The 23,919-nt window shown below is 41.9% G+C and overlaps 2 protein-coding genes across 15 annotated transcripts in view; one reads left to right on the top strand and one right to left on the bottom strand.

The window, feature by feature from the left end:
* The window catches only part of styk1a (serine/threonine/tyrosine kinase 1a), a 16,776-nt gene extending 14,369 nt beyond the window's left edge, over positions 1 to 2,407 (top strand). For all 4 annotated transcript variants that reach the window (XM_037794106.1, XM_037794105.1, XM_037794102.1 and 1 more), the window contains one exon: positions 1,303 to 2,407. In XM_037794106.1, coding sequence (XP_037650034.1) covers positions 1,303 to 1,498 — 196 coding nt within the window. In that variant the 3' untranslated portion in view covers positions 1,499 to 2,407. The remainder of the gene's footprint in view (positions 1 to 1,302) is intronic.
* On the bottom strand, positions 1,402 to 23,919 carry LOC119502849 (polyhomeotic-like protein 1). 11 transcript variants are annotated; one of them, XR_005210188.1, is made up of 16 exons: positions 23,660 to 23,919; positions 22,126 to 22,253; positions 20,034 to 20,150; positions 17,976 to 18,047; positions 16,836 to 16,958; positions 16,043 to 16,207; positions 15,860 to 15,941; positions 14,108 to 15,084; positions 11,368 to 11,503; positions 11,118 to 11,287; positions 10,500 to 10,587; positions 8,625 to 8,712; positions 7,847 to 8,066; positions 5,487 to 5,697; positions 5,116 to 5,395; positions 1,402 to 1,535 (listed from the first exon to the last, which is right to left on the bottom strand). XR_005210188.1 is itself a non-coding variant. In XM_037794081.1 (15 exons), exons 1-15 carry the CDS (start codon positions 23,691 to 23,693, stop codon positions 5,244 to 5,246), a joined length of 2,763 nt encoding a protein of 920 aa, XP_037650009.1. In that variant the 5' UTR covers positions 23,694 to 23,919; the 3' UTR covers positions 4,430 to 5,243. The 11 variants fall into 11 exon arrangements, 9 of the variants coding, with proteins under 9 accessions (XP_037650009.1, XP_037650012.1, XP_037650011.1 ...); XR_005210189.1 differs by lacking the exon at positions 1,402 to 1,535 and adding an exon at positions 4,322 to 4,364; XM_037794081.1 differs by lacking the exon at positions 1,402 to 1,535 and having other exon boundaries at positions 4,430 to 5,395.

The raw sequence follows: 23,919 nt of genomic DNA, 5'->3' as shown, positions 1-23,919 counted from the left end.
TTAAACCTAACATTAGCGTTACATTAGCAGGGTTGGAAATGATCTCACTTTTTTGTTCACCTGCCACTGTGGCTGGTCAAATCTAGCAGCCACGTGCATATTTAAGCAGCATTTGGCTGGTGGCTGCTGCTAATTTCCAACCCTGCATTAGTCAAATGAATTAGTTAGCTAACAAGTGTGATCTCTCCAAGCAATTGAAAGCCTGTAATACTGGGTGCATGGTTGGGAATACTTTAGTGAACCTTATTATGTATGCTGATGATCTTGTGGTCTTTAGTCCAAGTAGTGCCGGTCTTCAGCAGCTCCTCAGTGTATGTTCTGTGTATGGTGTGGAACATGATATCCAACACAATGCCAGTAAGAGTTTAGTCTTGATCTGCACAACGAAGGAGGACAAATGTCTAAAATTTACAGACTTCAAATTGTCTGACAACAATCTTTGTGTCTGTAATAAGGTTGAATATCTTGGACATTTCATTACTGAAGACATGACAATGATATTTATAGGCAATGCCGCTATAGATGTATGCTCAAGCAAACTTTCTCTCACGGAAGTTTAGTGTGTGTTCAGAGAGAGTGATGATGTCTCTGTTCAGAGCAGATTGTACACCGCTGTATACAGCCCATCTGTGGACAAACTATAAAGAAAGCGAGCGTACAGAGACTTCAGGTCGCATATAATGATGCAATGAGAATATTACTAAAAAGACCAGGACGTTGCAGTGCAGGTGACATGTTCGTGTCTGCAGGCATAAATACTTTTCAAACTGTATTAAGAAATATCATGTACAAATGTATGTACCAGCTAAATGACTCTGAGAATAACATCATCTTGCAGTTGTCCAAAATCAGATTTAGCACTACACGGTACCAATCACAGCTGTGGAGGCACTGGTATAGTTCTTTATATGTAAGGCATTGATGTATGTATATATCCATATTCATATTTATATCTTTGATATCTTTTAATCATGACTTTTTATAGTGCTTCCTGTATTGTAATGTATTATATTCTTTTTTCTTATCTGGACCTTGAGTCTGCAATAAAGTTTGAATTGAATTGAAGTAGCGTTAGATAAACTAACGTTACTGGTAGGTAAGCTAACGGTTAACGTTAACAGTTAAGCTAACGTTAGATCCAATGGTCGACAACGTCACATCGCTCATGAACGACAACACATTATTACAATGTTAGAATAACCTGCTAACTATGTTTCCAAACTGGGGAGAGAGAAATGTGTGTTTTTGGCTTGGTTTTTCTGTTTTGCGTAACAGTATTTTATTTTGACCTTTATTCCGTAGGTACTCCATTATTAAGGCCTGCTGCAATTGGCGCCCCGACCAACGGCCCTCAATGTCGGAGCTCATTAGAACGCTTCAGGCGGGGGAGAAATCAGCCAATGGCAGGACAGTTCTCAGAGTGCCTGAACCACTAAACATTGAGAAGTACCTGAGGGAGGCGGGATATGGAGAGGCGTACAACTATGCTGTGCTCTGATTGGTTGAGAGCGCCATCAGTCAGGACTACATTGGTGCTGCTAAGGAAGAATGAAGAAAAAACTTTATCAGAAAAATGCACATTGTTACTTGTTTGTACTGTTGGAACATTTAAACCTTTGAATATTTGAAGAGTAATATATGGATTGTAAATATTTCCTTTTCTGTGGTCATCTAAAACACTAATGGAAGTGTTTTATGCACAGAGTTTCTCAGGAGCAAAACAGCAGAAGACAGGGGGTGCACTTTACAACAGTACACTATGAAGGGACCATGATATTGCACTATAAAATGATGAGGATGCTGGACCTAAAAGCTTTAACTGCAGCTTTTTGCATCATTACGACACAGAATAAGCATGATATCATGTATTCAAATGCATACTGACACCCTTTTGCAGGGTTATTTGTCATTATCAAACAATTTAGCCAGAAAAGAACAAAATGTCAGCTGGAAACGGAGTTTGACAAAAGTCCTGGAATTAATGTTAATTAGCTACCAAGTCAGAAAAGCTGATTCAATCTGCAAGTGACTGGTACACTTGCAGTTTGTGTCGGAGGTGTACGTGCAGATGTCTCACTGTATTCTATACAGTATTTCCCCTTACCTTAAAATGAACCCAACCTTAGCCCTTACCCTAACAGATCATCTCTGTGGCACCTATTACCTAAGCCTAACAGGATCTTCTAAAGGACTGCAGTTATGATTCAGGTCACAGAATACAGTGCAACACCTGGCCCGAAATTCAAAGATTGCAAATGGTAAACTTTAAACATTGCAATGCTGAAAACAACCCTTGCCCTATAAACCTGTAATGATCTATTGTCACGTGTCAGACAGGGAAGCTAATGGTGCATATTGAAAGCAATCCATGCAAAGTCTGACATGCAAATAAAAAATGTAAACATTATACAAGAGTCAATCATTCCTCAGGGTTTGGTGACCTTCGTAGATCAGTTGACTTCCATTTCAAAAATAAAAACACAGGCGTCGCAGTATTAAAACAGTTCCTTGATTATTTATTTGCATGATAGTATTGTTAGCGTCTCCTCGACAAACTCAGTCCCTCCAACATTTAGCATTTTCTGATTATTGCAAGCAAACACATTTTGATCTTGAAGTAGCGTCTTTATTTAAAAAAGGTCTTTTGCAGACTTATTTTGTGAGAAAAGTGCTACTTTTTGGGAGAACGATTATTGAATGAACAAAGTCGCAAGGGTCTGCTTGTTAACAGATGTTTCACCGGGAATCACCACAGACCTGCAATGATTTCACTAAGAAATTGTGTCTCACATCACTTGTAACGCAGTACAAGTGCTTTTTTTGGTCTTCACAATATGCCGAGGGATCTGCTGATTTAAACACTTCAAAATCCGGGGACGACTATGAAATATAAAACACACAGCTATCAAAGATTATTATCCTTTTTGAAAGAAAATACTGTAATAGTCACAGTCACTAACAATAAAGCCAAAGATAGCTAGCTAGAAAGGTAAATACTGTTGGTAGTTAACACACTATGTGACAAAGCTATGAGGAAGACAGCAAGTTCCCTTGATCAAGGTCGCTACTATTCAGTCACACTTTTTGGGAAAGGCAACAGATGTCATTGCTTGAAATAACAATTGTAAAAAGTAAGCACTAATATAAAACAAGGAATGATATGAAAAGCAGTTAAAAAACAGACAATCCTCATCTAAACCTACTGTAGAGACTAGTGAGAAAGGCCACACGGTTCACAGAGAGGGAACATGAGAAAACTCCTACAGTCAAAAGCTTAAACAAGGCAGTCCAGCAAACAAATGTGCATTTAAATATAAAGGCAAATTTTACACTTATTACAGTATAGTTTAAGTTTCTCTCATTCACGCACTCATTCAGATTCACGTATGAGTTTTTTTAGGTCCACATGTGGCTACCAGCCTGTTTTTCTTTACGAACCTTCTGGCTTTGTTCATGAATGTAGCTTAAAAATACTTCAAAATCAAACAGCTTATTTAACTTTCATTCTTCATCTGTTCCAGCATTTCGTTTGCACTTTATGTCACTTCACAAAATCAAGCCCATGACGTTACCCTTCACTCATACACATACTTTCCTAAAAATCAGGAGCAGCTGGTTGAAAATAGTGACAGAACAAAATAGTCACAGGTTTTGCAGATTACAGTCAACAATAAGTCCTCTGTTAAAAAACGTAAAAAGGCTCCATCTGCTAGAGACACCGGTGAAAAACTCGCAATGTTTTTGAAAAGCATTTTGCAGGAGTGTTTTATCAACTGTTGATAAAACAGCTGGGATGTGAGAAAACTAGACGCATCATCAGTATTTTTGCAGTATTTTTTTGCCCCACTGAAATACGAAATACGAAATAGTCTCTGAACCTCGAGGGACTTGGGTTTCATTTGGCATTTCTGCAGCCAGTACCCTGTACTTTAACTGTACCCTGTAAACTGTAGAATAGGCAACTTCCAAAATAAAAGTGCCATCATTTAAAAACAATGATGCCTATTCTTACAAAATGATTACACATTTTGAAAGTACTAGTTTTTACATAAATAACATTGAAGTTATAAATCATCCCTTCAAAAATACTTGAAAATAAAATCAACTGTCGTCTTTGAGCTTTTATACATTTTGGATCAATTTTATAGGGCCAGTGTGTAGGATCTAGCGCTGAGGTTGCAGATTGCAACCAACTGAAACTCCTCCCGTGTGCCAAGCATGTAGAACTACGGTGGCGGACATGAAAACATGAATGTCTCTCTCTAGAGCCAGTGTTTGGTTTGTCCGTTCTGGGCTACTGTAGAAACATGTCGGCCAGCTCCGTGAAGAGGACCCGCTCCGTATGTCGATATAAACAGTTCATTCTAAGGTAACAAAAACACAACCATTCTTAGTTTCAGGTGATTATACACTAAAGAAAACATACTTATTAATATTATATTCCTACACACTGTTCCTTTAATTCAATTCTGCGTGTTTCTTTCCTGTATTTCTGTCGTGGCTTAAATAACAAGAGTTGCAATCAAAAACACGTTTCAGGAAAAAGCCACGAGAGTTTGTCTCTATGAGAAGCAACATTGTTCTCAAAGAAAAGAATACAAAGAAGTGGGCAAATCTGTCAAAAATACTTTTCCTGTACAATATGATACAATGAATGAAAAGCAGTAACAAAAATGTAAATAAGATAAGCACAGCCTAGGTCAAAGGCTGTGGAAAGAGCAGCCCTATTTTGTACATAACGTGGGATTCCTGTGCAAGTGCTATGGATCTAACTTTTTAAACACTACCAGTGACTTCTGCATTGAAAATACATTCAAAATCTGCATTTCTAGATTTTACAATGCAGCTATACGACTGGAATTGTGCAACTAAAAAGCAAAATGAAACCACTTGGTGAAAACTATTTCTGACTGCAAGCACTGGTTTTGGGCAGAAATAGCATTTTAGGGAACGTGTATTTATTTCAACCAAAATCTAGTTGGTAATCTGTAGTGTTTTGATAGATTTACAATACTTTAAAAATGTGCTTCCGAGTGGACAAATCAACAACAGATTGAAGAGCTGCAGCTACTAAGAGCTAAAGAGCCTTGGCTTTGTTGTGAAAATGAACTGTACCTCATACATTCACCTGCAGGACTCGGACTGCTCTGGAACCAGGTTCACATGTGAACTGGGTAAGGATCAGGAGTTAGGGGTAAATGCCCAGGGCTTGACTTTGAACATGTATGGAAACACTGACATCCTCAGTCTCTCAGGGTGTTAATGTGGGCGCAGATCTTGAGGGCAGGACCAAGCTTGATGTTCATGGTGGACATGAGGTGCTCCTCCTTCAGCAGCAGTAGGGCCTGTCCGTCAATCTCCTGCGACAGGAACTGGGAGGCGAGCTCCTCGCAGCCTGAAGAAGAGGAGGACGAAGAACATAAAGAAAGAAATAAAAATAGGGGGACAAAATAGAAAACTAATTTTACGGTAAAAAATCTCCCAACCTTGTAGTGATGAAATAAACTGTGACACTTCGTCCACACTCCACTGGCCAGGGCTGGCAGGCAGGCAGCTGGCTGCAGAGCTTTCTGTCGGGAGTGGAGGAGGAGGAGGCTGGTGGCAAGAGGCTGAGGAGACGGGCGAGAGGGACATGGGGTCATCTTCATCCTCCTCTCCACTGGACTCCTCATCTGAATGGCTGGACTCTGAACGGCACTGTGGGGAAGGAGAAGTTGAGGAACCCATAAGCAAGGCATTAAACATGGCTCAGTGGTTGACAGTGGAAGCCTGTGGTTGCACTGGATTGTTTCCCAGTTTGACTGGGTGTGCCTACATGCCTGAATAAAAATCAAAGCAGCAACATTACTAATGTATATAACAAAAATGAGAAGTGTCCTCATTGAAATAAAGACCCCAAAACAGTTTGACAGCATCACACAGAGGACATGGTTTGTAAAGCCTGCAGTGCCAACTGACACCCACTAGGGGACAGACAGGCTAAACATGAACAACTGACAGCCACTAGGGGACAGACAGGCTAAACATGAACAACTGACAGCCACTAGGGGACAGACAGGCTAAACATGAACAACTGACAGCCACTAGGGGACAGACAGGCTAAACATGAACAACTGACAGCCACTAGGGGACAGACAGGCTAAACGTGAACAACTGACAGCCACTAGGGGACAGACAGGCTAAACATGAACAACTGACAGCCACTAGGGGACAGACAGGCTAAACGTGAACAACTGACAGCCACTAGGGGACGGACAGGCTAAACATGAACAACTGACAGCCACTAGGAGACAGACAGGCTAAACATGAACAACTGACAGCCACTAGGGGACATACAGGCTAAACATGAACAACTGACAGCCACTAGGGGACATACAGGCTAAACATGAACAACTGACAGCCACTAGGGGACAGACAGGCTAAACATGAACAACTGACAGCCACTAGGGGACAGACAGGCTAAACATGAACAACTGACAGCCACTAGGAAACAGACAGGCTCAACATGAACAACTGACAGCCACTAGGGGACATACAGGCTAAACATGAACAACTGACAGCCACTAGGAAACAGACAGGCTCAACATGAACAACTGACAGCCACTAGGGGACATACAGGCTCAACATGAACAACTGACAGCCACTAGGAAACAGACAGGCTCAACATGAACAACTGACAGTCACTAGGGGACAGACAGGCTCAACATGAACAACTGACAGCCACTAGGTGACAGACAGGCTAAACATGAACAACTGACAGCTATCGATGGATCCAGTAGTTGCTTTCCACCTGAACATGTGCCCAGCTCACTGACTAAGTCACAAACTGTGGCTGATTTTTATGAGTTCAAATGTTCATGCCTGTTTTGGTTTTACGTCACACTACACAACAGCCCCGTTTCCACCAAGAAGTTCCTGGTAATTTTAGTCCCAGGAACTACTTTTCAAGGAATAAAAGGTTCCTTCAGCCCACTGTTGTCTGCATTTCCACAGCGGTCTAAATATCAGCGAAGATTAGGCAAATTAGTCCGCTGACGTATGAAAACGCAACATGACATGTGCCGAGGGCTGCTGGTGGTCACAGCGGTAAACACACTCTGCGGTTCAGTGTGTCCGCCTGTTTCATCTAAAGACCCGTTGGAAAAACAATAAACCTTAGGTTTTATCTCAATATGACCACTTTTACTGCTGCATATATTTACTGATGCCCGTTGGATGTATGGATGGATATTGGATGAATGAAATGCAGCAGAAGAAAAGCAAACTAAGAGCGTCTGTCTCCCCAGTAAATCATCTGTTGAGTGTTTGACGCTTATTTATGTGTGCTTTAGAACGTTACCACCATGAAACAATCAGAAAATAACTTGATTTTCTCTCATTCACAGCACTGTCTGTCTCTTCTCCCACTTGCCCTCTCTGCTCGCTCGTGTGATCCCTCTCTCTTTTTAAAAATGAGTCGGGAAGCTGACAGCAGAGCCTAACTTTACTTTTAATGTCATCAAACACAGACAAATGCTCTCCTCGGGTCATAAAATGGTCCTAAATCGATACTAGAGTACTTCCTTGTTTATGAATGAAGCAGTACAGAGTTGAAGCAGCGGCGCTGTGTGTGTTTCACCAATCAGCGATGTCATCCCTGCACACCAGTACTACACCCTGCCTTTTTAGGGGGTAAAAAGTCCCTGGAACTTAATTTAGAACCTGGTCCCTGCGATCGAAACACAAGTGAGTTCCTCAAAAAGGTTCCTAGTTCCGGGGGTAAATCCGTGTGGTTGAAAAGGGGCTTATGTGGATCTTTCATAACTTAAAAACAGATGCATGTATGAAATGTGCAGGTCCTTCTCACCTTGACAGGTATGGGTCTCCCTGCTATCTTGGCACTGGCTATTTCTGAGCTAGTCCTGCGGGGGACCCTCCGCCTGGTAACTCCTCCCTCCTCGTCTGAGTTGGAGAGGTGATCTTGGCCTTGATCCTGATCCAGAGCGTGATCTTGACCTTGACTTTGACCCTGCCGCATGCAGAAGTGCTGCCTGAAGCTGACGTTGTACCTGGGGAACCAATACATACTGTATCGTAGACAAAGAGTGACATATACGGTACTGAAGCCAAGACGAGCAACACATACAGTTTTTATCCCTTTGCACCATACGTGGTATATAATCTATACACATGTAGTGGGCAAAGGGACAAATGCAAAGCAGAAGCAGAACATGTAAAATCATACGCTGCTTAAAACAATGCAGGCAGTGCATTGTTTATATAGTGAAACATGTACGACATAATATATACATTTTAATATGGAGCAAATTTAAAAGAGAAATTAACAGGACTGCACTGCAATTTGACAGAAAACAGACAAGTTTACATAGAGAAAAGTGGATGAAGTGGCACTATCCAGAATTCAAACATGAGAATAAAATATGAGAACAGAAAACATACATGCTGTGTGATATCCAGCTGTAGCCACCTGAGAATGCACACACTGCTTGAGAGAAACGGTTTTCTATTACAATAAGATGTTGTTGAGAGAAATAAGGCTACAGAGGCTGTCGCACTCAGCAGTATAGTGCTTTTTCTAAGGTGGCTTCCACTGCATATATTATATTTCATGCATGTTGAAGTACCTCTTGGCACAAGACATGGAGCAGAACCTTTTGGTGCCTCTGAACTGGCTGGCAGGAGCAAAGTTTTTACAGTACTCACACTTCAGCACTGAGGGGGAGGGAAAAAACAGAGCAGATGGTAAATATATAATTTTTAACATGTTTTTTTTGTACATAAATAAATGTGTAGCGCTGCTATAATGTTACATCAGAAAATCCAGAGAAATACAAATCAAATAGCTCAAAGGTTTAAGTCTGTAATGATATTTCACTGTGCTGCTGTGCTGCCTTCCAGTCAAAGTACGAGGTGGGAAACTCCCAGCTCAAAGGTTGTAATTAAAACCTCTGTGCGTTCCTGTGGCCCATCTTGGACAAACACGGGTCAAACAGGGTCATGTTGTTGCACAGAATTAAATCCTGCCCTCTGTATCCATGTTATGTTCATTATATTTGGCAAGTATAACTAGCAAATTAGCATGGACGGCTTAATTACAATAAGCGTAAATTAGCACCTAAAATGTGTGACCTTATCCTTATCCTGTTTTGAAATATTTTAACCCAAATTTGTTTTAACGCCACTAATTCCTTTAACGCATTAATGCAACTTGTGTTTTTTAAGTTGTAGCGGCTCAGTTTTTATCATATGAAACTAGAAAAACCCAATGAATCCATCGGTACCAACCATGTCAAACTAGCTTGTGGCAAAGGAGGTTAAAGGGACTGTTTGTAACTTCTTACACGTATAAATCAATCCAGGTCGGTGTCCCATGCGTGCTCGCATATGCGCGCTCGCTTGTGTCTACGCTGTTCAGACTCAGACTCCAACACAAACTACAGTGAAGCACCAAAACCTCTTGGTTGTATCTAGTGAAGCCCGTCTGTTAAACAGTGTTGGCCGCGGTCGGAGGACGCGGGGGAGACCGTAGCTTTGGTCTCCAGGGCCGGAGTCTCTGCTGTACTCTGCTCCTCTGCCTGCCTTCACTCACACACCGCGCTCGTTCTCACTTCTCTCTCGCTCCACCTCTCACTTTAGCTGACGTGTGTCGCCTCACTGTTTTGACGGATGCTTGCTCACATTCAGGTAACGCATGCACACGGGCGAGCGCGAGCAACAGGACTCAGACTTTCGTTGATTTAACGGCCACAGGTGTCACTGTTAACAAGACATTCTGATTCTTACCAACAGTCCCTTTAAATTACGCTCAAAACTTACACTAAATTGTGGCGAGGAAAAACCGTCATGTCCATTTTCAAAGGGGTCCCTTGACCTCCGACCTCCAGATCAGTGAATATAAATGGGTTCTATGGGTACCCACGAGTCTCCCCTTTACAGACATGCCCACTTTATGATAATCGCATGCAGTTTGGGGCAAGTCATAGTCAAGTCAGCACACTGACACACTGACAGCTGTTGTTGCCTGTTGGGCTGCAGTTTGCCATGTTATGATTGGAGCATATTGTTTTATGCTAAGTGCATGTTTTGTGTTGCTAATTGATTTCCAATAATATATATATATATATATATATATACATATATTTACATAAAGCAGCATATTTGCCCACTCCCATGTTGATAAGAATATTAAATACTTGACAAATCTCCCTTTTAGGTACATTATCAACAGATAAAATATTTGCGATTAATTTCTTAATCTTCTTTAATCACGATTAACTATGGACAATCATGCAATTAATTGACGTTAAATATTTTTAATTGATTGACAGCCCTTAGTTTAAGTCATCTGAAGGTAAAAATTTAATTTCAATATATTTAGAGGATTATAAATATTCATATCAAAGTACTGTTGTCAAACTAGCATGCCGTTATGAAGCGATTTTCTACCCTCAAAACATGTCTGGAAGGCAGCAGTCCTGTCACAGAAGTTTGGCTGTTACCTGTCGCTGTTGTAACAGTCTCTGATTGGTTAGTGTCCAGACTGTCTGTCAGATCCTCACTAGCCGAGTCCTTTACTGAACCACACACCTGTCAATCAAACACAACAAGCAAGATTAAGAAAAGGTTGGTGACCAGGAGACCAGTGTTATACATGAGTCTTTTTTAAGTCATATCGCTCTCTTTAAAGCCACCAGACTCCATTCCAGACTTCAGATAATCCAAACTAACCCTTTCAGTTATTTCCTACTAGTTTCAGCTAATGCTAGCATTCACATTATTCATAACATTATTGATAAGCTTGACAAAAAAATGGAAAATAATGCAGGTTGACCCGCCCTTTAAAGTTACTTTTCATGCAAAAATGGCAGAAAATGCTGTTTTCAGCCTCTCAATTATGGACATTTCCTTCTTTTCCCTGTTTCAAATCATTAAACTGAATATCTTTGGGGTTTGAACTGACGAAACAAGACTTTTAAAGACATAACCTTGGACTCTGAGAAACTGGCATGGACATTGTTCGCTATTTTCTGACATTTTATAGACCAAGCGATTAATCGATCATGTTACACAGCCATACTTGAAGGGAGTATTAGAAACTACAAATCCCATTTACTCACAGGGAAAGGCTCTGCCCCTTCCTGGATGACGAAACCCTCTATGAGGTGTGTGAGGACGTTGGGTTTCACCACAGCTTGAGGGGGAGGAGCTCTCTCCCCCTGGCAGACCCCACGGGACACTGACAGCACCGGGGAGGGAGAGGAGGAGGCTGGAGGAGGAGCACCCGGGCCTGGAGGGGGAGAACAGAGAGGAGCAGTAAATATTGTGTTACATTCACACTCATAAACATACATGTTTCTATGTTGTTACCTGCTTCGATGGGATTGGTCGGGAGTGCCGAGGCGTGATCTCTGACTGGCTGGAGCCGTGGAGGGGAGGGGCCGTCTTCATCATTGGCTGAGTTGGAGTCTGATTTTCTTTTTAGAGAGCCAGTCAACTGCTTTCCCTAAAACAAACAGTTTAAACACAGATGAAGAGATGAAAAGACAACAGAACAGCTACAGGAGTAGTTCAGGCAGCAGTTCTTAAAAAGTCAAAGTAAGAGGAATCCTTTACTATTAATTGATTCATTTAGCCTTCACGGGCTCTCAGATCTTCTACTGCTGCTAAATCTACACACAATCCTACGCACAAGAAAACAGGCAGCGCAGCTTTTATTTACTATGCTCCAAACTGATGGAATACCTTACCAAAAGATATACAAGATACAGGCTCTTTGAACATGTTTAATGATATCTGAAAACCTATTGATTTAATTTAGCTTATCATTAATGTCATTCTATTATTTATTTTTGTCTAATTCTCTTTTTTTAATTGTTAATGTTCTCTGTTTTATATATTTTATTTTTCTACTGTAAATATATTGACTAATTGTATTATCTATCTACCCTTGTTTGAATGTGTGGCATTTTTCATTTTATTTTGTAAAGCACTTTGAGCTACATCTCTTTTATGAAAAGCGCTCTATAAATAAAGTTATAATTAATTTTATTATTAACATTCATTTTTACTTATTTATTTTTACTATTATTATTATCATTATTATCTTTTATTATTTTAATTATATATGTAGTAATTGAAATAAGTGATCAACATAATTATTAGTACCATTTATTTATTTATTTAGTTATTCATTTATCTGTCCTCCTCGGACAAACCTGCACATTCCGTCGGTCACAATTATTCATATATACTGGAAAAACAAAGTTCGGAAACTTGTGTTTGGTGGATTATTTCTCTGTTGTTACAATGCTAATGGTCATTGTATTCTACATCGTTGGAAAGCCTGTTTATTTACCTTCGCAATGATGTCCAACTTGTAAGGATCATGTATTTGTGGGATGAGCAGCACAGCTGATTATGTGGGTAGCCCCCAAGAATAATTTGCCAAAATGCTCTGCCAATGGTAAACAGTGTATTCTCATAAGGCTACCAGGAAGCCTGCAATGACTGCCCTTCACCGTCAGGCCCGTTTGCGCTGGTGTTGACAACACGGACAATGGAACCTGAACATGTGGGGGAATGTCATGTTCAGTGATGAGCCCAGGTTCTGTCTGCCAAAGTTGGATGGCAGGGTCAAAGTATGGAGACGACATGGAGAACGCTATGCTGATTGTTGAACCGATGGAGTAACAGCTTTTGGTGGGGGCAGTGTCATGGTGTGGGGCGGCATCTCCCTCACTGGCAAAACAAGGTTTGTCATCATTGAAGGCCATCTCAATGCAGTGAGATATCGGGATAAGATTCTGCAGCCAGTGGCGATCCCATATCTCCACAATCTGGGACCTAACTTCATCCTCCAAGATGACAACGCTCGCCCCCACAGAGCCAGGGTTATCACAGACTACCTCCACAATGTGGGAGTAGAGAGAATGGAACGGCCTGCCAAGGGTCCAGACCTCAACGCAATTCAACACTTGTGGGATCAGCTTGGGCGTGCTGTAAGTGTTAGAGTGACCAACACAACCACGCTGGCTGACCTGCAACGAATCCTGGTTGAGGAATGGAACGCCATCCCACAGCAACGTGTGACCAGGTTGGTGACCAGCATGAGGAGGAGGTGCCAGGCTGTTGTGGCTGCGTATGGATCTTCCACCGCTACTGAGGCTCCTGACAGTGGATTAAATGAATAAAGTGTCAAATTGCCAATATGTCTTGTTTGTTCCTTGTTACTGAAAGAGAGCTCAATCATCCAATCCACCAAACAACTCAAAACAAGAGTCAACACCAACAGGAGAATACACTGTTTACCATTGACGGAGCATTTTGGCAAATTTTTCTTGGGCGCTACCCACATAATCAGCTGTGCTGCTAATCCCACAAATGCATGATCCTTACAAGTTGGACATCATTGTGAAGGTAAATAAACAGGCTTTCCAACCATGTAAAATACAATGCCAATTAGCATTGTAACAACAAAGAAATAATTCACCAAACACAAGTTTCTGAACTTTGTTTTTCCAGTTTATATGAACATATGTCACACTTGCACAACACACTTTCATACATGCACACACTTACAATACTCCCACTAACGAAAACAACTACAAGTCTGTACCTTATTCAAATCATAACATCTGTTTCATACGTCTTGTGTTGATGTCGGTATATTTTGTTACACCTTTGTCTAATTTGTTACCTGTTTGTAGTATGTCACACTGACAAAATGTAAAAAAGATAAATTAAATTAAATTAAAATGAAAGCAGAGAACTTCTATCAGACTCATAAGAGACCTCAGACCACAACTGAATGACATTTTGTTTCCAGAAGCCATTTGAGGGTGTAATTGTTCTGGGTTGAGCTGTTGCAACTGTCTACTATGTACATAAGAAGTGCTGTAATTGTATAGTTTTTATTTATACAGCCAAAAATCACAAGTTTGCCTTAGAGGACATACTGTATAAATGTACTAGAAGATAGGAAAAAATAAAACCTGTGCTCACAGTAATCATTTAAATCCCACCTCTAAATGGGATAACTGAACTGTTGTAAAATTAAACTTCATATCACACAGTAAAGATGAAATCCAATGAAGCGTAAATAGCTGACCTGTGGTGTCTGACTTCCTGATGAGTCTCCATTGGTGGTGACAGCAGCTGATGCTCCTCTCTGCTCTGCCGTCACCAGGGGGAGGGAGAGGGAGGAGCGGGACATCGAGGAAGGAGGAGAGGAGACCGCAGAGGCCTGGGAGGAGGCGGGGATCAAAGCGAGGGGTCCGTTCTGACTCTGTCCAGAGCTCTGATTGGCCTGTGGATGCACCTGAGAGACCTGAGCCAACGGGGGAGCCTCCTGGGGCGACTGAAGCGTCTTTAGCCCCACCCCTCGGCCCACGACCCCGGCCTCCCTGGAAGCGATGGACGCCACCATGGTGAGCAGGCTGGACGAGCTGCTGAGGACGGCGGCTCCGTCCTGGCAGCAGCTGCCCCGGGCCATAGCCAGAGCCTGGGCGTTTCCCAGCGTGCTCTGCCTCGCGCCCACGATCTGGACCGGGATGTGCGGCGGCTGGGGGGGCTGAGCGGAGCTACTGACGGGCGGCGGGGCGGGCAGGATGGGAGGGGGGTTCCTAGAAGGCAGCTGGAGGGGCAGGCGGAGCCCCTGCAGGGTTTTGGGTTGGATGGGGATGGGTCCATTGCCGTGGCCTGATTTCTCCGCGCTGAGCGAGGTCTTCTGCAGAGGCTGCACCACCAGCGTCTGAGCGTTGACCGCTGGTTTGATGGTCGCCGTGCCAACGGGGTACCCGTGGGCCTGGGATGCTGCGCTGGACGTCAGGACCAGAGTGTGTGCTGATGTGGGAACTGTGGTTCCTGTGGTGAGAGTCCGGGTTCCGTGAAGCAGGAGCTGGGAGAGAGGTATGGAGGAGGTGGAGGAGGTGGAGGAGGCACCAGAGGAGGAGGGGTGGGCTTTGAGGTTGGTGGGCTGAGGGTACGTGGGGATTTTGATGTGGGGCGGCTGGTGCTGTGGCTGGCTGGGCTTAGTGGGGGACTGGGAGTTCAACTGGTGGGAGGGCTGGACCAGGGAGTAGGCAGCTGAAGAGACAGAAAAAAACTAATTACACACCAACATCTATGACACTTAAAGGGGGAGTTTGGGTGTTTTGAAGCACAGTAATGTACTGCTGTGGACGGGACCGGCAGCAAAATGTATTTTAGCACCGAAAAGAAAGAAAACAAAATTATATCAGTTTAAGTGTACGCTTTATTTAGTGAACGCTTTATTTAGAATATTTTCACCGCTTGACCTTGCCGTGAGACAGTCCTTTCTGACTGGGAACTGAAGCCACCAAGCCAACATGTATCCATATATGCTCTTGCAAAAAACCAACAGACTCCATTGAAAAAAACTAAAATTTGACCTCGCAGAACAGGAGAGTTGCTGATCTACCGCTGCCTCCATTCGTTAGCTTCTTTTCGTTATTGTGACGCTTTGGTGAATCCGAACTAACCAAAGACACACAATCACACAAACAAACCAGCAACCAGCAACGTCTGTGTTCTGTGAAGTAAAATGACTCCTTTTTTCAATGGAGTCTGGTTGCTTTGGAGCGAGCATAGGCAACAGCTTCAGTTCCCCATTGGAAACACACACTGTATTCTGTAGCTGTCTCATGGCAAGGTAAACCGGTACAAATTTTGTAAATATAGCATCCACTTAGATAAAGGAAAAGTGTATTTTAACCACCTTACCCGGGGATCTAAAGCCGTTTCTTTAAACCTGCATCAACAACACCAACACATCATCCCCTTATAAACTTGATATGGTGAACTTGTTAGCTTACAGAGGCAGCTTTCCTTTCCTCTATACCTGAGTCACTCCTCTCTGGGGCTTCAGTCTTAACACCAACACCTTTGGGACTGGACACACCTCGCATGGCTAGATTCTGCACCTAGAGACAGGAAGGGAGAGAAGAAATATAAAGGGCAATCTGTGAAAAGATAAAAAAAGTTAGTATTCTCTTCAAATAATCAACATATTAATTCCACAAACCTGGTCATTATCGGATTGGCTGCTGGAAGAGGAAGTTGGTGTTACTTCCTGTTGCTGTTGCTGAGCCTGTGGCTGCTGGGTGACGGTTGCCACGGCAGCGGTTGCCGTGTTGCCGGGCATAAAGATGAGCTGTGAGGAGATGGGGGCCCTCAGGGAGCGGTTGACCTGCAGGACGACAGGACGGCCATCAAACACACAGAAAGTGAGCTGGTGTAAAGTAGAAGCTGGATGTCTGCACGTTGGTCCTGACAGAGGACACATTTAATACTCAAACTGACATAAAATGAGTCATCAAAACTTAATGTCATTAACGAACACTATGACCAAATATGTTTGTCAATGACCTTTTTTTCCATGACTAAGACGAGATGATGACGAGATGGCACATAGGTCATTAAACACTAACTGTGATGATACCCAACATGCAATAACACACAAAAAAAAGATGAGACTAAAATGTAGTTTAAAAAAATAAAAAACTTTACCAAAATCTGTCTTTCTATTCGTCACCTACCACTTTCTCTTCCCCTCTCTCTATCACAGTCTCGCTCTCTCAAACACACACAAAAACTATGAAGGATAAAAATGACTAAAATGGGACTAAAACTAATAAGCATTTTGGTCTAAAGACTAAGACTAAATGTAAAATAGCTGCCAGAATGAACACTGGTCCTCATCCTGCCAACAGAAGGAAAAGTTGTTCCCCAAATATCTCAAATGTACAGATTCTTGCTCAGTGTATTAAAAGTGATACATGACAATGCAATCCACTCAAAGTTGTGGTGAAACTCACCCTCAGGTACATTTGTCCCTGCCCCCCCGCCGTCCCACTGAGCAGCACTGATTGGCTGATTGTGGACGTCGTCGGGGCGCCGATAGGACGGCTGCTGGTTGTAGATCCAGATGTTACAATGGCCTGACAAACGATAATGAGTAACTTCAATGAGTAGAATTGATGTTTTTTATGCATTACTTTTTCAATCAGGAGAGCATGTTACAGTGATACTTGGTTTTCTTGGGACTCCTTAAAAACTTGGTATTTCACCCGGGAGCGGCGCCTTACGTCCTGCGTCGTATTGAGTGCCTGATGCACGTTATCGTCAGCTCGCTTTGGGTTGTCTCGTCATTTTTTGGATAAACCCTAATCTAAAAAGTTGTATATTAACCTAATCTTTGCCTTAAACCTACAGGAGACCTCACAAATAATTGTAACTTCAAACCGAGAGGATTTTTTTGTGATCATCGATTTACAAAGTAACACTTTTTAGATTTATTCAGCAAGTTTGCCTAATTGTCCAAAGTTTAGAAATAAAACTAGTCTTCCTTTTAGGATTTATGTTCTGCATTCTTAGGAAGGTGCACGCAGGTAATCATATAACTGTACTGTCCATTCCAAGAAATATTCTTATTTAATTGATATTTATACTATAATTTAATTGATATTTAACACTCTTAATAGATCCCACTTCTCAGCATTTTGTATTTACTTATTTGCACTACGGTTATATGTTATATATATTAAATGCACATATTTCTTATATTGTCATTTCTCATTCTTATTTTTATTATTTACTTATATCTCTCTACATATATTGTGTTATATATTGTAACATTATGTACATAATTTACATGTTACTTACTCCTTTTTCTGTTTTATCATATTTCTTTATGTTTATATAAGAGCAACTGTAACGTCCCCATTTCCCCCCGGGGATCATTAAGTATTTGTATTTCTGATTCTGATAAAGTAGACTAATGAGCGTGCACTCAGAGCACGACGGGCTGAGATGGTCACAGAGCTCGCCGAAGCGTGCTCTGCTACGTCATGCAAAACCACGCCATCCGGGTGAAACACCAAGGGAGTCCCAGGTTTTTTTAGCTTGTAAGTGACAAAGAGCAGCCATTTTGTTGTAACCATGGAAACAGTACATACAGCTGCGGTGCTGGTGGTCTGAGAAGAGCCGCTGCTGGAAGGACTTGACTGACGACTGGCTGCCAGAGTGGCCTGGGAGGAAGAGGAAGAGGAAGAGGAAACGCTTTAGGTCTCAGTCTCCTCCAAACAAACTCAACAGTGGGATGTTTGCAGAGGCTGTCAGACTGCTGAATGAATCACTGCCAGTCCAATATACTTATATATTATATTATTATAAACTGGAAAAACAAAGTTTGTTAACTTGTGTTTGGTGGATTATTTCTCTGTTGTTACAATGCTAATGGTCATTGTATTTTACATCGTTGGAAAGCCTGTCTATTTACCTTCGCAATGATGTCCCACTTGTAAGGATCATGCATTTGTGGGATGAGCAGCACAGCTGATTATGTGGGTAGCACCCAAGAAAGATTTGCCAAAATGCTCCATCAATGGTAAACAGTGTATTCTCCTGTTGGTATTGACTCTTGTTTTGAGTTGTTTGGTGGATTGGATGATTGAACTCTCTATCAGTAACAAGGAACAAACAAGACATATTGGCTATTTGACACTTTATTCATTTAATACACCGTCAGGAGCCTCAGTAGCGGTGGAAGATCCATACGCAGTCACAACAGCCTGGCACCTCCTCCTCATGCTGGTCACCAACCTGGTCACACGTTGCTGTGGGATGGCGTTCCATTCCTCAACCAGGATTCGTTGCAGGTCAGCCAGCGTGGTTGTGTTGGTCACTCTAACACGTACAGCACGCCCAAGCTGATCCCACAAGTGTTGAATTGGGTTGAGGTCTGGACTCTTGGCAGGCCGTTCCATTCTCTCTACTCCCACATTGTGGAGGTAGTCTGTGATAACCCTGGCTCTGTGGGGGTGAGCGTTGTTTCTTGGAGGATGAAGTTAGGTCCCAGATTGTGGAGATATGGGATCGCCACTGGCTGCAGAATCTCATCCCGATATCTCGCTGCATTGAGATGGCCTTCAATGATGACAAACCTTGTTTTGCCAGTGAGGGAGATGCCGCCCCACACCATGACACTGCCCCCACCAAAAGCTGTTACTCCATCGGTTCAACAATCAGCATAGCGTTCTCCACGTCGTCTCCATACTTTGACCTGCCATCCAACTTTGGCAGACAGAACCTGGACTCATCACTGAACATGACATTCCCCCACATGTTCAGGTTCCATTGTCTGTGTTGTCGACGCCAGCGCAAACGGGCCTGACGGTGAAGGGCAGTCATTGCAGGCTTCCTGGCAGCCTTATGAGAATACACTGTTTACCATTGACGGAGCATTTTGGCAAATTTTTCTTGGGTGCTACCCACATAATCAGCCGTGCTGCTCATCCCACAAATGCATGATCCTTACAAGTTGGACATCATTGTGAAGGTAAATAAACAGGCTTTCCAACCATGTAAAATACAATGACCATTAGCATTGTAACAACAGAGAAATAATCCACCAAACACAAGTTTCCAAACTTTGTTTTTCCAGTATATATACTTATGAACCGAGGTGGAAGCAAAACAGTTTATCGTGCACTGCTGTAATCACAGCAAAACGTCCCCCTTTCTTTTGGTCACAAACACCATTTTGACCACAGAAAAATTTGTTTTTTTTAGGGCTGTCAATCAATGAAAATAATGTATGATTGTCCAAAGTTAATCACGATTAATCAGAAATTAATCACACATATTTGATCTGTTCAAAATGTTCCTTAAAGGGGGATTTGACAAGTATTTAATACTCTTATCAACAATGTATGTATATATTTATTATTGGAAATCAATTAACAACACAAAACAATGAGATATTGTCTAGAAACCCTCACAGGTACTGCATTTAGCATTAAACAATATGCTCAGCTCCTAAAACTGAGCCTGCTATTAACGCGTTCAATTTGACAGCCCTAATTTTTTTAGTTTCTTTATTGTGCCTGCTGTTGGTTGGTTTAGAAGGCTTATTCACTCTGATTTATTAGATCAAGTGTCTTATTTGTTTTTGACTTCTATTCTGACTTTCTCTAAAATGTAGTTCAATGATAAATGACATAACATTCACACACCTTTACCTGTTGCACGGCTGCCAGGTTCTGCAGCTGGGCGTTGTTGATCTGCTGTTGCAGCATCAGCTGCTGGAAGTACTGAGCTGCATTAGGCTGCCTCTGTAACGCCTGCAGGGCCTTGAGGGAGGAGGAGGAGGAGGAGGAGGAGACATGAACAATCACTGGGCAGTAAAGCAAACGGAGAAAGAGATAAGAAAGGAGGACATGAGACGGAGAGGAAGCTAGAAGGATGTACTGAAGGATGATGGAAGAGTAAGGGAGATGGAGAAGATGACAGCAGACAACCAGAAGAAGATGTGTGAGGGAAAGCAGGAGAAATTATAAGCAATAAAATGTGAAGACTTGTAAGAAAAAGAAAGTATAGTGCCATGAAAAATAAGAAAACAGGAGTAAAAGAAACAAGGGCAGGGAGAGCAGAGAGGGAGGGATGCTGTAAAGCCTCCTGCCAGCTGCCTGATGTATGAGCAGAGGCTCGTACTGTAATAAGTTGAGAGATGAAAGCGAGGAGCGGCGGGCTGGATTAGTGTGTGCAGGGTGACAAAGACAGATGGCTGTGCAGGGCGACACAAGCCTGGGAAAATGTACACAGAGCCTCCATCAACCCAGCACGACTCAATCTCTTTCTTCACCTCCCTGTTTCAGTCACTCTCCATCACTTCCTGTCCATCGGCTTACACATGAATCATAAAATATAAAGACAGACAGGTGCATCCTCCTGATCTCGCTTATACACAAACAAGCTCCGTTCACACTTAAACAAGAATCGACATACTGTTTTTTGTCAAGTGAACGCTTCACTGTGTTTAAAGAGAAAAAGCCATATCTTCATTTTCATTGCAAAAGCTTTGCTTGGTAAATTATGGCAGTACATATCCAGTTTACTGACATATTATTCCAGTCGCTACAGCATGGCATACTTCACTTCAAATCTTTACCCTCTCTTGACATGTTTAAAAGTATTTAAAAATCTGTTTTTACAGAATAATGTTGCTGCTTATTTTCACCTCTGATTCATGGATGTTTTGTGTCTGTTGTTGTGTTTTGGTATAGTTTGTCGTTGCTATGTTATCTGAGCCCGTTTTTACACATAGAAACTTTTGTACTTGCTGCCCATCTTGACCAGGACTCCCTGGCAGAAGAGATATTGGCCCTCAATGGGACCTTTCTGGTTAAATACAGGATAAATAAAAAGCTCATGTTTCTTGAGGAAATGGCAGCATTCAAGGAAAAATAAACCAAATAAGAAAATGAAACAGCAATTATATTTTTATTTGTAGGAAGCATTATGCTTTACACTAAACAAAGCTCTTATGAAAGATTATTACCTAAAACCACGTTAGTAAGATTGTTGCTACTAGAAATAAGAGACCATATTAAAACTAATTAGTTCATTTCCCATTTTCCCATTAACCTATTGGAAGTAGATTTAGAGTTTTTGGCACCCGTTATATATTTTATTTTTTAATCCATGTGAGCAGCCAAAAGCTTCCAGAAGTCTCCCTTTTAACATCAAGACCTGAATTCGATGGCTGTGTGCTAGCTGATACCCGGGCAGGCAGCGCTCTTGTTCCAATTAGAAATCTGTAATTACCTTTGTTACGTCCAGCAATAACAACTTAGCTGAATCTTTCCATTTTTATCTACTGATACTGGACTTTGGGAAACACTGATTGACATTTTTCACCACTTTCTGATATTTTATAGACCAAACAATTAATCGATTAATCGAGAAAATAATCAACAGACTAATCAACAATGAAAATAATGGTTAGTTGCAGCCCTACTCAACAGATCTGTAAAACTGAGTTTCTCCACAAAGAATCAGTCAAAAGTACCACTTTAAATGTGGTGTTTACCAGAGATGAGCTCAGAAGTTTCTTGGAAATAAGTCATTCAGCATGAAAAAAAGCATCAAAAATTACTAATTGACTGAAAAAGTCTTAGTCGACTGAGACCAAAACGACCAAGTAGTCGAAAATTTAGTAAAAAGAAAACACTAATCCGGACAGAGTGAAAGCCTGTAAACTGTAAACAAAGCACATGACAGCTCAGACCCACGCACACACACACACACACACACACACACACCTACCTGCACCGCCTGTCTTTCATACAGAGACATGGAATTCATTGGCGAGGGGCGGGAGCTCGTCCCAGACGCAGCGCTCCCATTGGTCGAGCCCCCCTGCTGGTTCTGCTCTCCGTCCGTCTCCATGGCTGCTGAGGAGACAGAGGAGAGGAGCCGTCCATCAGTCAAACACTACGACACTTTCTCTGTGATGAAGACCCACCCGTCACTGGTCCTGATAAACACTGTTGTTCCTCACAGAGAGGAGACGCACTGACTCAATACTTCACTGACTGACACCGTTCTGCTCTCACTCATATGAACACTGGTAGACTGATGTTGATGATTACTGAGCTTTTCTTCTGACACTGTCAACATCTTTGAATTTGACCGTTTTTCCTGCATCACATTATAATAATTCAGTGTCTTACAAACAACTGTTGTCTTGTAGAAGAAACTCTAAAGATAGTTACCCACTAGGAAAGGCTTTTAAATTAAATAAATAGATCATATTTAAATTAAATTAATTACAAATAAAAAGCATAACAGAACAATTAATTAATAAAAATGTGCAAAGTAAATTAAAACTTCTTTACAGTATTTCTTAACAGTTTTTCTGTGAAGATTTATGACAAACACCCACAATAACAAGGCAAAACAAAGTGGTGTTAAGATGATTCAAATGTAAATGTGTTTCTGCTTATCACTATGAAACAGGTCTGAAGTACTTTGGTTAAAAGGTATTAGAATGTAGTTCCAATGACATCTAAGAGTACAAATGATAGTAAGCATTATGCTGCATTGGTGCTACGATTATGAGGGGGTCCTTGGTAAATGTTGTCCCCTGTAAGAGGTCCCTGGCACCAAAATGTTTGTCTGCATTAATGCCAACATTGATATATTTGGATAAGCTAATATTGGCTGATATATCAACCTTTCTTTTTATCTATAATTTTTAAAACTGCACATGAACACACCACAGAAAATATTAGAGCAGAATTAAAACTATTTCCTTTTTTAAAACAGGCAAAGAACAAAAATAAATACATAAACAATACTAACCCACTTCTTTTTTCCATTTATTCCCCTTTTTCCTACCAAAACATTAGTTATTATTTTTGTTTCTTCTTTATTATTTTGTTTTTCTTTCTTCTTTGTTGTCTAATATCTGCTCTTAGTATGTAGTAGTACTACTATAACTATATAGTACTACCATAGTACTACTATAACTATATAGTACTATAACTATATAGTACTACCATAGTACTACTATAACTATATAGTACTATTTAGATCTGGTGTATCCATTTCATCCCTGCAGCATCTTTATTAACCACACACACACACACACACACACACACACACACACACACACACACACACACACACACACACACACACACACACACACACACACACACACACACCTATAATAGCATGTCCCTGTGTTAGCTGCTAGCATCATTAGCATCCTGTGAGGAGCAGACACAGAGCTGCTGCTGCTAGCTTAGCTCCCGTTATCCTCCATGTTGGAGACAGAGCATCAACAGTGGCTCACCGGAGGCTACTCCTCCTCCTCCTCCTCCTAGCATCCCGTTAGCCGCTGCAGCTGTCTGGCTCGTTAACGGGGCTCTCGCTCCGTGCTTACCGTCCCCGGTCCGGGTTGCTCAGCCCCGGCTACCCGCTGCAGAACGACTCCAGGCGGCTGGACGGTGTCCGGAGCTCCTGGTTGCTGCTCCTTTCTTTAGCTGTGCAGCAGCAGCGGTGGTGTTGGTGGTGCTGGTGGTGCTTTTACTGTTTTGCATAAATTTGCAGCTG

Source organism: Sebastes umbrosus, chromosome 15 (genome assembly GCF_015220745.1).
Source record: "Sebastes umbrosus isolate fSebUmb1 chromosome 15, fSebUmb1.pri, whole genome shotgun sequence".
NCBI classification, from domain to species: domain Eukaryota; kingdom Metazoa; phylum Chordata; class Actinopteri; order Perciformes; family Sebastidae; genus Sebastes; species Sebastes umbrosus.
Note: the sequence above shows the minus strand (reverse complement) of the source record. Positions and strands in the feature narration are given on the sequence as shown.